The 12,211-nt window shown below is 40.2% G+C and overlaps 1 protein-coding gene and 1 pseudogene across 3 annotated transcripts in view; both read right to left on the reverse strand.

Annotated features, from left to right (window-relative positions):
• The window catches only part of OLA1 (Obg like ATPase 1), a 149,543-nt gene extending 143,487 nt beyond the window's left edge, over positions 1 to 6,056 (reverse strand). Inside the window, exons 1-2 of one of the 2 annotated variants that reach the window (XM_081262251.1) lie at positions 5,864 to 6,056; positions 4,255 to 4,355 (exon numbers count right to left, since the gene is read on the reverse strand). In XM_081262251.1, coding sequence (XP_081118377.1) covers positions 4,255 to 4,355 — 101 coding nt within the window. In that variant the 5' untranslated portion in view covers positions 5,864 to 6,056. Of the gene's footprint in view, positions 1 to 4,254; positions 4,356 to 5,863 lie in introns of those variants that run through there. The other variant, XM_081262252.1, reaches the window with a different exon arrangement.
• A 3,308-nt stretch (positions 6,057 to 9,364) lies between these two features.
• Positions 9,365 to 10,217, reverse strand: LOC308630916 (large ribosomal subunit protein uL18-like; annotated as a pseudogene). Its single transcript has one exon. The product of its transcript is annotated as a large ribosomal subunit protein uL18-like (transcript).
• Between the last annotated feature and the right edge of the window lie 1,994 nt (positions 10,218 to 12,211).

The following is a 12,211-nucleotide window of genomic DNA, read 5'->3' on the forward strand; positions in this document are numbered from 1 at the left end:
CATTTTTGGTGCCTTTGTCAAGGATCTGTCTGATTTTGTCTTTGTGTCTTCTATTCCATTTCATTGGTCTGTGTGTGTATTTTTATGCCAGCACCATGCATTTCTATTACAACAGCTCTGGAATAAGTTAAAATTTGGTATTGTGATGCCTCCAACACTACTTTTTGTGCTTAGAATTGCTTTGGCTATTCTGGGTCTTTTATTCTTCTGTATGAATTTTAGGGCTGTTTTTTTCTAGTTCTGTGAATAATGTCATTGGTATTTTGATGTAGACTGCACTGAATCCATGTATCACTTTTGGTAATATAGCCATTTTAACAATACTAATGTAACACTCTCACAAGCATCAACTAAACAAGATCATTACTCCCTTTGGGCAATTCCTGGGTGTTTATTTGAATAGAGTATCCTAGCTGTCCCCAATATCCATTCTTCCCTTTTTTTCAGGCAATAAAATTTTTAACTGAACAGACACCTGTCAAAGACTACATTTACTTACAACTAAATTCTTGTGTCTAAATTCTGGACAAAAGGATATTAGCAGAAGTATGCTGTGGCAGTTTACAGGGGGAAAAAAAGAGACTGTTGGCCAAATCATTTCAAAACCTTGGGGCCATAAGGATAAGGCCACATCCTAGGGATTGCTGAGCTATGAGTTGAAAGAAGCTTGGGTTCCTGAAGACTTCATAAAGCAGATCTACTACATCAATCTATGACAGCAAAACACACAAACAGAAACTTCTGTCTATGCCAAGGTTATCTGGGGTTTTCTGACACTCTAAACTGAATGTAATATTATCTAATACAGTGGTAGCAAAAAGAGCCATCCCTGACAGAAGTCTAAAATGTCAAAAAGTAGTTTCCTCCAAGAGCTTCTAAGTCTCACACCCACAAACATACATTGGTTTAAGAGAAACTAATCTGCAAAGCATAGCTTCAATAAGAAAAACAGGGCAGAACTAGAAACTAAATCTCCATAGCTCTACTTTGGTATTCTTTTGTAATTCATTAAAAAGTGAACATTGAAATATGTCTCCTAGGGCCGGGGCTGTAGCTCATTAGTAGAGCGCCCGCCTCACATGTGTGAGGCACTAGGTTTAATCCTCAGCACCACATATAAATTAATTAATTAATTAATTAATTGTGTCCAACTACAACTAAAAAAAATTTTTAAAAAAGAAAGAAAGAAATATGTCTCATAGCTGGACAAGGTGACACATGCCTGTAATCCCAGCAATTTGGGAGGCTTAAGCAGGAGGCTCTCAAGTTTGAGGCCAGCCTCAGCAACTTTTTTTTTTTTTAATCTTTTTTTTTTTTTTTTTTTTTTTTTTTTAGAGAGAGTGAGAGAGGGGAGAGAGGGGAGAGAGGGGAGAGAGAGAGAGAATTTTTAATATTTATTTTTTAGTTCTCGGCGGACACAACATCTTTGTTGGTATGTGGTGCTGAGGATCGAACCCGGGTCGCACTCACGCCAGGCGAGCGCGCTACCGCTTGAGCCACATCCCCAGCCCCAGCCTCAGCAACTTATCAAGACTCTCAGCAACATAGTAACACCCTGTCTCAAAATTTAAAAATTAAAAAAAAAAGGACTAGGGATGCAGCTCAGTATAAAGCACCAATGGGTTTAATCCCCATTACCAAAACAACAACAACAAAAAAGTCTCCTTATCAATAATTCATTAATCTCTCTCTCTCTCTCTCTTACACACGAGCGTAAGCCATCAAAGGGGGAAAAACTACCCCATTCACAAATAATTACTAAAAGTCTGCTATGCTACTGACACCCTTCTAAGCACAAGAAATATACCAATAAACAGCAACAACACAATCCCTGCCTTAGTGGAATTTAAATTCAAATGGGGAGGGGGTTGTCAAACCATTTATTAAATTAGACAGTACATATAAAGCACTCAGAACAGAAATTGGCCTATACTAAGAGTTCATTAAATATCTAATATGACCTTTAAGTTTCTATGTAATTAGTCTTACACATATTAAAAAGCAAGCCTTCTTACCCACCAAGATCTTTAAATATCAAGAGATTCTTTAGATGTTTTCTATATTGAATTGTCCTTATTTTTGATAAGCAGATCATCTTTTAGAGAACTACCCTTCTCCAATAACCTACTTCTTGTGAACCTATCCAGAGATAGACATGTCCAATCAGATTTCCTTGCCCAGGAATTTGAATCACAGGAGAAGTAGCAGGAGATGAGAAGCACAAAGAAGTTCAGGAATCCAAGTAGCTGAGGTCCACATGGACCCATCTCTGTACCACCATGGTTCCTGTCCCTCCTAAGCCTGGCTATTCAGCTTCTCCTTCTAGTCTATTCCTTCAGTAAGTCTCTTTTTCTTGCTTAAAATAACCAGGATTTGTGTTTATTACAAAGAACTCTATCTGATACAGTTGTATAAAGAAAAATCGTTGTACAAAAAGTTTTACAACCAAACACAACTGCCAAAAACTCATTCAACTGTACCTTTAAAATAAGTGAATTTGCATGCATGGGCCCTGGTTTCAATCTTCAACACCCCACCTTCCCCCAAAATAAAAAGAGTAAAGTTTACTGTTTCTAAAATATACCTCAATAAAACTAGAGAGGAAGGAATATTTAATTTAAAAGCATAAACAGCACATTTATGCTAAACAATAAAATATTTTAGGGTATTTTCACAAACATTGATTTTATTATAATCCACATTTTAAAAGTTTACATACAAAACACTAAAGTTGGCCAATTTTAAAGCAGACCCACTTAAGCCAGGCATGGCTGTAATCCCACCTATTTGGGAGGCTGAGGCCAGAGAATTACAAATTTCAGACCAGCCTTGGATACTCAGCAAGACCCTGTGTTAAAATAAAATTAAAAGGGCTGAGGATGTAGCACAGTTTAGCCTACATGTGTGAGGCCCTGAGTTCAAACACCAGCACTCCCAAAAATAAAAATATATAAGTAAATAAAGTAGTCCCATTTAAAGTCAAGTTGCATTGACTACTGTGATTCTAAAATAAGAGAAATATGTCAATATCTAAAAACTATGTCTTCCTTACTAGTGCAATAAAGCTCACAACAAACATAATGATCATATCCTGCTTTCACATTTATTGATAACACCCTACATACTTTGCTTAATTATTTGTTTTGCTTGTATTTCCACTCTATTTAGCCTTACTTTGCAAGCAGACTATATCACAGCAGGAAATCCCTTCAAAATGCAAACCTCTCCAGCTCTAGGAAAGACTGAAATTAGGACAACGACACACTTGTTTGCATTTTACATTTCAAGAATTTAAGAACTGCCCAACTTAAATACCATGCTTCATTCAATGAGCAATCTCTATGACAGGGCCTCCAAGGAACACATGAAGAACATAATTGTTCCACTTGCCATCAAGGCTCAAAGCACATTCTGAAATGCCTTCAGTCACCATCATAAATCCATACTGAGTCTATTATCCATTAGTACATTCTAATCACTTTGGAGACCGTTTGTATTTTTAGTTTATATTTAGTAAAAGGTATATTACAGAAGTATTAAAATGAAAAAAAAAAGCAGAATTGAACATTTAAGTTACAGGTATACAGATTTGTATGAGAACCCCACATATTTCCTATCACTGTCTGTTTGCAAATACATTATTCACTTTAATTTTTAAAACATTATAAAACTCAACCTTTTCCTCTCACACCTTTCAGATTTAGGCACTTTATTACAGAACTCTTTTACCTAGCAACTGCTACTATTTTAGACAAAGTTGTCACCTCCTCCAGTAAAAATCCACCCATCTGACCCCTGATCTCCAAAGAAACTCATCAAATTTATAACAGGGCTTATAAAACTTTTTCCTAAAGTATCCTACTGTATGGTCTGTTGTAGCCAGCCTGGTAGATACCCACATGTAGCCAATCAACACTGAAATCCATTTTAAACTACTCTAATTCCAATTAAATATAATATCCTTTCCCCCAACAGTGTTTCAGGCAAATATAGCTGCCTGTTTCACTGATATTTTAGCTATTATTGTTTGTTCCTCTGAGTTTAGCAAAACAATATAAGTAACTCAAGATTCAATACAGTATCTGTGCAGAAAACAAAAATAAAATACATCTAACTAAAGCCTAGTTTTGCAACATTAATATTATTGCCCATTTTCTTCAAATTCAATTTTAATTACCTCATGAATTTTCATTTCTCAAAAGAACCCAAAATATTTACAAAATGGAAATAAGAAAAGCCCCAATATTCACCTACCCAACATTTGGCAATCCAACAATACCAATTTTCAGTGAGGTTCCAAATCTTCCAATGATTGGAGGTGGTTTAATTCCATCACCTCCCTTTTTGGGGGGCATCTGAAATATCAAAACAAATATGTACAAAACGTTTTACTACCTTATGGACAAAAACACTTTTCATCATATAAAATTATATTACTGGATAAAAAAAAGCAAAACATTTAAACACTGAGCTAAATCGGCTTAATATTTTAACTTAAAAAAAAAAGTTCTTTAAATAGATCTGATTCTGATGGTTGTCACAGAAGTCACTCTTGAGAAGTTCTGGAAAGATTGATCTTAAAACTTTGTGGCACAAGGAACCAAAGATAAAATTTAGTTCCAACCTTCCACCCAGACTACTCACACTTTCTCAACCTGACATGATTATATGAATGAAAATACTTGGAAACAAGTCATGGTACACACCTATAATGCCACCTATATGGAGGACTGAAGCAGAGGAATGGCAAGTTTCAGGCCAGCAACTTAGCAAGACACAGTCTCAAAATAAAACCTTAAAAAAGGAGCTAAGGAAGTAATTCTGAGGTAGAGCACTTGTCTAGCTTGTACGGGCCTTGAATTCAATCCCTAGTACCACAAAAAGAACAAATCCATTCTAGAACCACTAGCAACCAAGTCATCTCTCACCAAACCATTTTCTATTATCTGGAATATGTTCCTCCCCACGTCCCCACAACTCCAATTTTCACACAGATGAACACATACTGTATTAGGGTCCTTCCAACCAAGCCCCGACCTTTGGTACGTAAGTAAACCACATCAACCCCTATAAGTAAACTTCAAAATCTATACTCTGGTTACTTCTAATCCTAAATTGATCCACTCAAACCCATTCACCATCTCCCGTGCTGGGAAATATACCCAGGGCCTCGCACACGCTAGGCAACCACTCTACCACTGAGCTACGCCCACCCTAACTCGAATTCACTCAACCTTTTTATTTACAAGTCAAAACTTCCGCTGTCCCTTGAGATCCCTGGCTCAAAGTTCCACTGTGCAGAATTAATTCCACTTTACTACTGCCAACTGAACTCACGAGGACGGCTAATGTCTTAGAGGCTGGAACATAAATCTGCCCCTATCTTCTGAATGAAGAAGGGACCCTGCTCCTGAAGTGATATTCCAACCTCTGATCCCAGACTCTGAGAGCCAAGAATCTCCCTTCTCAGGGTCTTGACACCTGTTCTAGGCCAACCTTCAGGCCTCCAAAGAACAGCTGCATGCAAAGAGCCTGTCCAGTCCTCCGGCCTACAGATGGGTGGTCCGCCGCCTCCCAAAGCGGGCCCCCGCCCAACAACATCTTTTCTCTCTGGACTGGGCCACTGGCCGTCCGAGTCCTGGAAGAAGGCTTTCGCCAGGGCGTGCGGGGATAAGGAGTGGGCCATTCTCCCGAAGCGCGGCCTAGTCCGAGAGTGCCTCATTCATCCACACACCCCACGCCGCCGGCTGCCCTCGCCCCATCCCAGCCGCCTGGCCGGGGCCTGGCGCCAGCCTCAAGAAACCGGGCCTGGACTCCCAAGATCGGGCGGAGAGCACGGCCGCGGGGTCCCTGAGGGCCTCACCGTGCTCGGAGAGGACGGTGACACCGGGTCCCAGGCAGCGGGAGACTGGTCTTGCCGGCAGCTGGAGGCGGGGAGGAAGGCGGAGAGAGCGCAGGCCCGGCCCCTCCGCCGAGCGGCACGCACGACGGCGGCGGCTGCGGCGGAACTGGCGGGCCCGGCGCCGGGCGGCACCTGCGCGCAGGCCCTGAACCCCGCTCGCCGCGGGCCCCGCCCATTGGCCCGCCGGGCCGTGGGAGGCGGGAACAAGGTGGGAGGAGCGGTCTGGCGCCGAGAGAGTGGGAGGCGTCCGGACGCACGCGGAGACCTGGTCTTCCGCTCTCTCAGCACGTGGGCTCCGGACCCACAGGCCGACTCCTGTGGGCCAGCTCGCCCGCTTGCAGCCCGGCACTTGGCCCGCTGGTGCCTGAGAGCACCCTCAGCTCTGACAGTACGCCCCGAGATCAGGGTCGCCCGAGGTCGAGCGAGCCGCCGCGCCAGGCTTCGCATCGCTTGGCCGCCAGCCTAGCTCCTCGGGAACCACAACCCTTGTCGCGCCTTCCCTTTCCTATAATTTGTTTCCTGACGGTGAGACTCCGTTAAACTTTCTTAAAGGGAAAAAGATGTAAAGGAAGCTTATGCTCCAAGGATTCCTTCCCCACCTTAGAGTTCTGGCGTCTCACACAGGCAGTGGATCATGGAACGCGTTGAAAAAACCACCTCCAAACACGTACACCCTTTTCCTCTGGACGGTTAAATTGGGAAGCACAGCTTGAAATATGGATTCTGCCATTCATTACTCTGTGACCCAGGACAACTTCTCTGGCTCGGTTTATATTACGACGTTATTGTGAAGATAAAACGAGACAATGTATGTGAAGCTGGTACTAACGGCCCCCAGTACAGATAGGAAAGGCTCATAAACAGGAGGTTTGGTTAGTTTTAGAGTTTTGTCCCGTTTCACCCACATCTGCTGACTGTATTCCATGAGCTCCACTGGAGAAGGGATTGTCCTCTCTTTCAGTGGGCGTTTAACTATTGCAATGAATGTAATAACTGTCCAAAAATTGTCCAAAATTTGTAGCTTTGTAATGTAATAACTGCCCCAAAATTGTAGCTTTTCTCTTAAGATTCTAGTTATTAATAATGGAAAGAATGTGAGTTGATTGAGGGATGAGGGAATACAATATCAAAAAGGTAAAGTAATTTGGAGAAAGTTCCACAACTAGTAAATGCCATGGCCAGATTTCAAACCCCAATCCAATTGGCAAATCTCTTTCAGCCAAAACTCTTCAAATAAGTACTCATAAGCAGCAACTGAGCCACTATTTATAATATAATTGCATTAAGGTTTTTTCTTAATCCTATAAACGTGAACTACTAAGGTAAGTTAAAGAGCTTTATCTATAATTTTAGAAATTCTCAAGGACACATACAACTTGATATAGTTTTGATTTTATACTTTATCTTGGTATCATTCATAAATATGCAGTGTTTATACTCTCAGTCTAGTACCCTTGTCACCAAAACCATGTATTTATGAAATAGATGTCTGGGTGCACTTTATCTATGAAAAAGAGGGAAACTAGCCCACATTTTATAGCCACCATCAATAATTGTCCTAACAAAGCAATTCCTGAATCATTTACTGCTGTTTTAGTAGTGAAGTTCTATAGTTGGGTTCCCACTGCTACTTGTGGAAACAGAGAGGAACCATTACCTTAAAAACTCAAAAACCTTAAAGAGTCTTCTCTGCCCAGCAACCAGCCACTCCAATACTAATTGAAATCATTCTCCAGTTGTGGAGTAGTGAAATCATCTTCAACTTATCACTGTCTTTTGGCCAAATCTAGCTATTTCTTCAATCTCAATATCTCTCATATCTACCCATTCTCTTAAATTCACACTGTCAAGTCCTTGAATCAATTCCCTATTTCTCTTTTTACAGCTATATCTTCTTACCTTCACTTTTGACAGCCTTTAAAGTGCTATGACAAAGCAGGTCTGGCAGATCTTTGTGAGCTTTGTGAACTAAGCAGAGTTTCAGGACTGGCCAGTTACTGCTACTAATAGTTATAAAATTCTACCAAGGGTCCACTGCAAAGTAGGTAGAGGTCATATAATCAAAACCTCTCCCTACTAATTGAAGCATGCAGTTTTCACCCTAGTGGATATCTACTACCCTACATGATAAGAAAAGATTCAATGAAACAAACAAGATATTAAAGAGTTAACACTAATGTCAGGCTTAATGAAGTGACTTTGAATATGAGAAGAGGATAGCAAAATCCCAGCCCCTGCCTCTTTTTCTCTTTTTGGCTTCCTGGTCATGAGGTGAGAGGTTTTGATCTGCTGTGTTCTGCTACTATGGTATTACTGTCTCACCACAGGCCCAAAAGCAGCAAAGCCCACTGATCATGGACTGAAACCTATAAAACTGTGAGCCAAAACACAAAATCTCAGCTACTTGGGAAGCTAAGGCAGGAGAAACCTAAGTTCAAGGCAAGTCTGGGTAATTTAGTGAGACTCTATCTCAAAAAAGGGGGGAGCTGGAGATGTAGTTCAGTGGTAGGGCACTTACCTAGCATGTATGAGGTCCTGGCCTCCAATCCCGCATACTGCCAAAAAATAAGACAGCCAAAATAAACATTTTATCTTTATAAATTGATTATCTCAATTTTTAGCCACAACCAGGAATCAGGTAAGTTGACCTGAAGTCACAAAGGATCTGGAAAGTGCTTTGGGTAAATAATTTGTCCCCTAATACAGAGTAGTATAGTTGGAAACCCAGAGATTTACTGAGCCTGTATAGAAAGGTAAGGAACAGGAAACAAAAATTATATCTATATATATAGAAAGGATAGAAAAGGGAAAGAAAAAAAGGAGCAGCAACATGTTCATGTGCTTTAGGGCTTGAATATATCTGTATTAGTCCATTTTTCATTACTATAACAAAATAAATGTGAAGTTGGATACTTTATAAAGAAAAGAGGTAAACCTGGGGTATAGCTCAGTGGTAGCACGCACACTTAGCATGCCAAGGCGCAGGTTAATCCTCAACTCCACAAAAAGAAAATATGTTTATTTAGCTTAAGGAAGTTCAAGGACATGGCACTGATATTGGCTCAGCTCTGGTGAGGACCTCATGGTAGTAGATAGTATCTCATAAAAAGAACAGACCAGGGAGGGACCAAGCCAGTCTTGCTGTTGTTTTGTTCCTGAGACAGGATCTCACTATGTTGTCCAGACAGTCTTGAACTTATGAGTTCAGTGTTCCTTCTATTGCAGCCTCCTGAGTAGCTGGGACTATAGTCATGTGCCACTACACCTGGCTCCTAGTCTTGCTCTTTTGGGGGTGGGTGGGTAAGAGGGAACTGAGGTTGGAACCCAAAATGTGCACTTAAGTGCTGTACCACTAAGCCAGGTTCCCAGCCCTTTTTAGCTGCTTGCTCAGTAAGTTTGTTTATTGTCTTTATCTGAAAAATCTTCATATAAAAACTTTTATTTGGTTTAGATCTCAGCCCCTTACCGAGCTCTGAGGAAGCTTGCCTTCTTTTGGGCTACCCGATTGTTCTGGGCAAGGGACATTTTGGGACTGTTCTACCTCTTCTTTTTAACTTCTCTCTTGGGCTTCTTCTCATAGACTCGATTCTGTCATCAAAATGATCTTTACTATACATCTCCATCATGTCTGAGATAACATTATTTATATACTGAGATAATTGTTTCTCTTAAGTATCTTCAGATTCCATTAGATAACACATATAATCTGCAACATTCTATCTAACCCATGATGTTCTCCCAGTGTATTTCTGTGTTGAACTCCTTGCTTTCAGAATCATTACCAGGGAATTGTTTAGTACTATGAAGGATAGACGAGCCTCCATCCCCACTCCCTTTAGGGCCCCCCAAAACTTTATTTTCAGTTGTAGTTCTGGCAAGACCTGCATCGAAATAGCAGGTGAAGGCACCAAGTTGATCATCAATGATTTTCGCATTGTATTCATCTCCAGCACCTTCACTTGGCCTTTATATATCCTGTCCATGTCAAACCTATTGAGAAGGCTGAGGGCCAGTACAATGTGCTGCAGCATAATTTGTTAGGCCAACTTTCACACCAAATTTTGGTAATACGTGTAGATAAGTTGCCCCAACTATTATGTCTCCTTTTATATAGGCTTATGCAACCTGATAAGTGATATCTCTTGTTAGTTACCTGAACTATCATCCTATATTTGGGTGTGTTGTACTTATTTTTGTCCTCTATCACCAAGCATTTCCAAACCATAGTTATCAGTTTAGCCTCTCATCTTCCTCTAGATTTCACTTAATATTTCGTAAAGTAGGCGTGATTCTTGACAACTTTAACAAACTTCATCCTGCAGAACAGAGACTAGCATCTGTAACTTGACACAGACCTGCATTCCCTGCAGCATTACAGAGGAGAAAAATTAATTTTTCTTTTGAAACAGGATCTCACTAAGTGGCCCATGCTGGCCTTGAATTTGTGATCCTTCTTGCCTCAGTCTCCCCCGAGTCACTGGGATTGCAGGCAAGTGCCATCATACCCAGCAGAATAAGCTAGATTATGATACAATAACAGAGAACTCCAAAATTCGAGGGCTTAGTAGACTAAAAGTACCTCTCTTACATTAAAGTCTACTGGAGATCTACCAGCTGTGCACAAGTTTACTCAGCATTTTTAGGTTGCTTCAGTCTTAAAACTCTTCCATATCAAAGTGCTCTCATCTCAAGTGACATTTAATTGGCTAAATTATGTCACACAGCCATGTTTAATTTCAAGGGAATCCTCCTTGCCCACAAAAGTAGATGAGGATTAGATATTGTTAAATAATGAAAATACCTAACAGTATTTGTTCACAAATAGATTTTGAGGACATCCTTTCTAAATAAATATATGAAATACAGTAATCCTTCCCCCTTATTCAGAGGAGATGTTTTCTAAGACTCCCAAGTGGATGCCTGAAACTCTTGATACTACCAAATATATGTGCTGGCTTTTTCTGTACATATATGATAAAGTTTAATTTGTGAATTAGACATAGGAAGAGATTAAAAACAATCACTAATAATAAAATAGAACAAGTAATATACCACAATAAAAGTTATCTGAACATGGTCTATATCTCAAAATATTGTACTTGCCCTACTTGTAATAATATAAGATGATACAATGCCCATGAGATAAGATGAAGTGAGATGAATGACAAAAGTATTGTGACAGGGTGTTAGGCTACTACGTAAGCATTACTTTAACACAAGCACTGCAATGCCAATACACTGGTCAACTTAATAACTAAGATGGCTACTATGCTGGATACAAGGGTTGAAATCACATCTCTAACAGGATGGAGTGGTACAGCAGAAGATTTCATCTCCCCACTTAGAATGGCATATAATTTAAAATTTGTAAATTGCCAAGCAGGTTGGCACTTACTTGTAATCCCAGGAATTCAGGAGGCTGAGACAGGAGGATTGCAAGTTCAAGACCAGCCTCAGCAACTTAGCAAGAATCTGTCTTAAAATAAAAAGGGCTGGGGAAGGAGCTCAGATTGAAGCCCTGACTTCAATCCCCAGTACAAAAAGCAAAAACAAAACAAAAAACTATGAATTGTTTGTTTGCATTTTAAAATTCTTACATCGTAGTTGACCATGGCTAGCTAACTGAAACCATAGAAAGTGAAACCACACCATGCTACCAAAAACACTACTATACAGATTCAATGCAATCCCAATAAAAGTCCCAATGACATTCCTCATAGAAATAGAAAAAGCAATCATGAAATTCATCTGGAAAAATAAGAGACCCAGAATAGCCAAAGCAGTCCTTAGCAAGAAGAGTGAAGCTGGTGGCATTACTATTCCAGACCTTAAACTATACTACAGAGCAATAGTAACAAAAACAGCATGGTATTGGCACCAAAATAGACCTGTAGACCAATGCTACAGGATAGAGGACACAGAGACTAACCCACATAACTACAGTTATCATATAGACAAAGTCACCAAAAACATACATTGGAGAAAAGATAGCCTCTTCAACAAATGGTGCTGGGAAAACTGGAAAACCACATATAACAAAATGAAGTTAAACCTCTAATTCTCACCCTGCACAAATCTCAAAGTGGATCAAGGACATAGGAATTAAACCAGAGACCTTGCACTTAATGGAAGAAAAAGTAGGCCCAAATCTCCATCATGTTGCATTTGGCCCCAATTTCCTTCCTTAATAAGACTCTTGTAGTGCAAGAATTAAAACCAAGAATCCATAAATGGGATGGATCCAAACTAAAAAGCTTCTTCTCAGCAAAACAGTGAGGTGAACAGAGAGCCTAGAGAATAGGAGCAAAT

The sequence above is a fragment of the Spermophilus citellus genome, assembly GCF_964194105.1.
Source record: "Spermophilus citellus genome assembly, chromosome: 11".
In the NCBI taxonomy this organism is placed as follows: domain Eukaryota; kingdom Metazoa; phylum Chordata; class Mammalia; order Rodentia; family Sciuridae; genus Spermophilus; species Spermophilus citellus.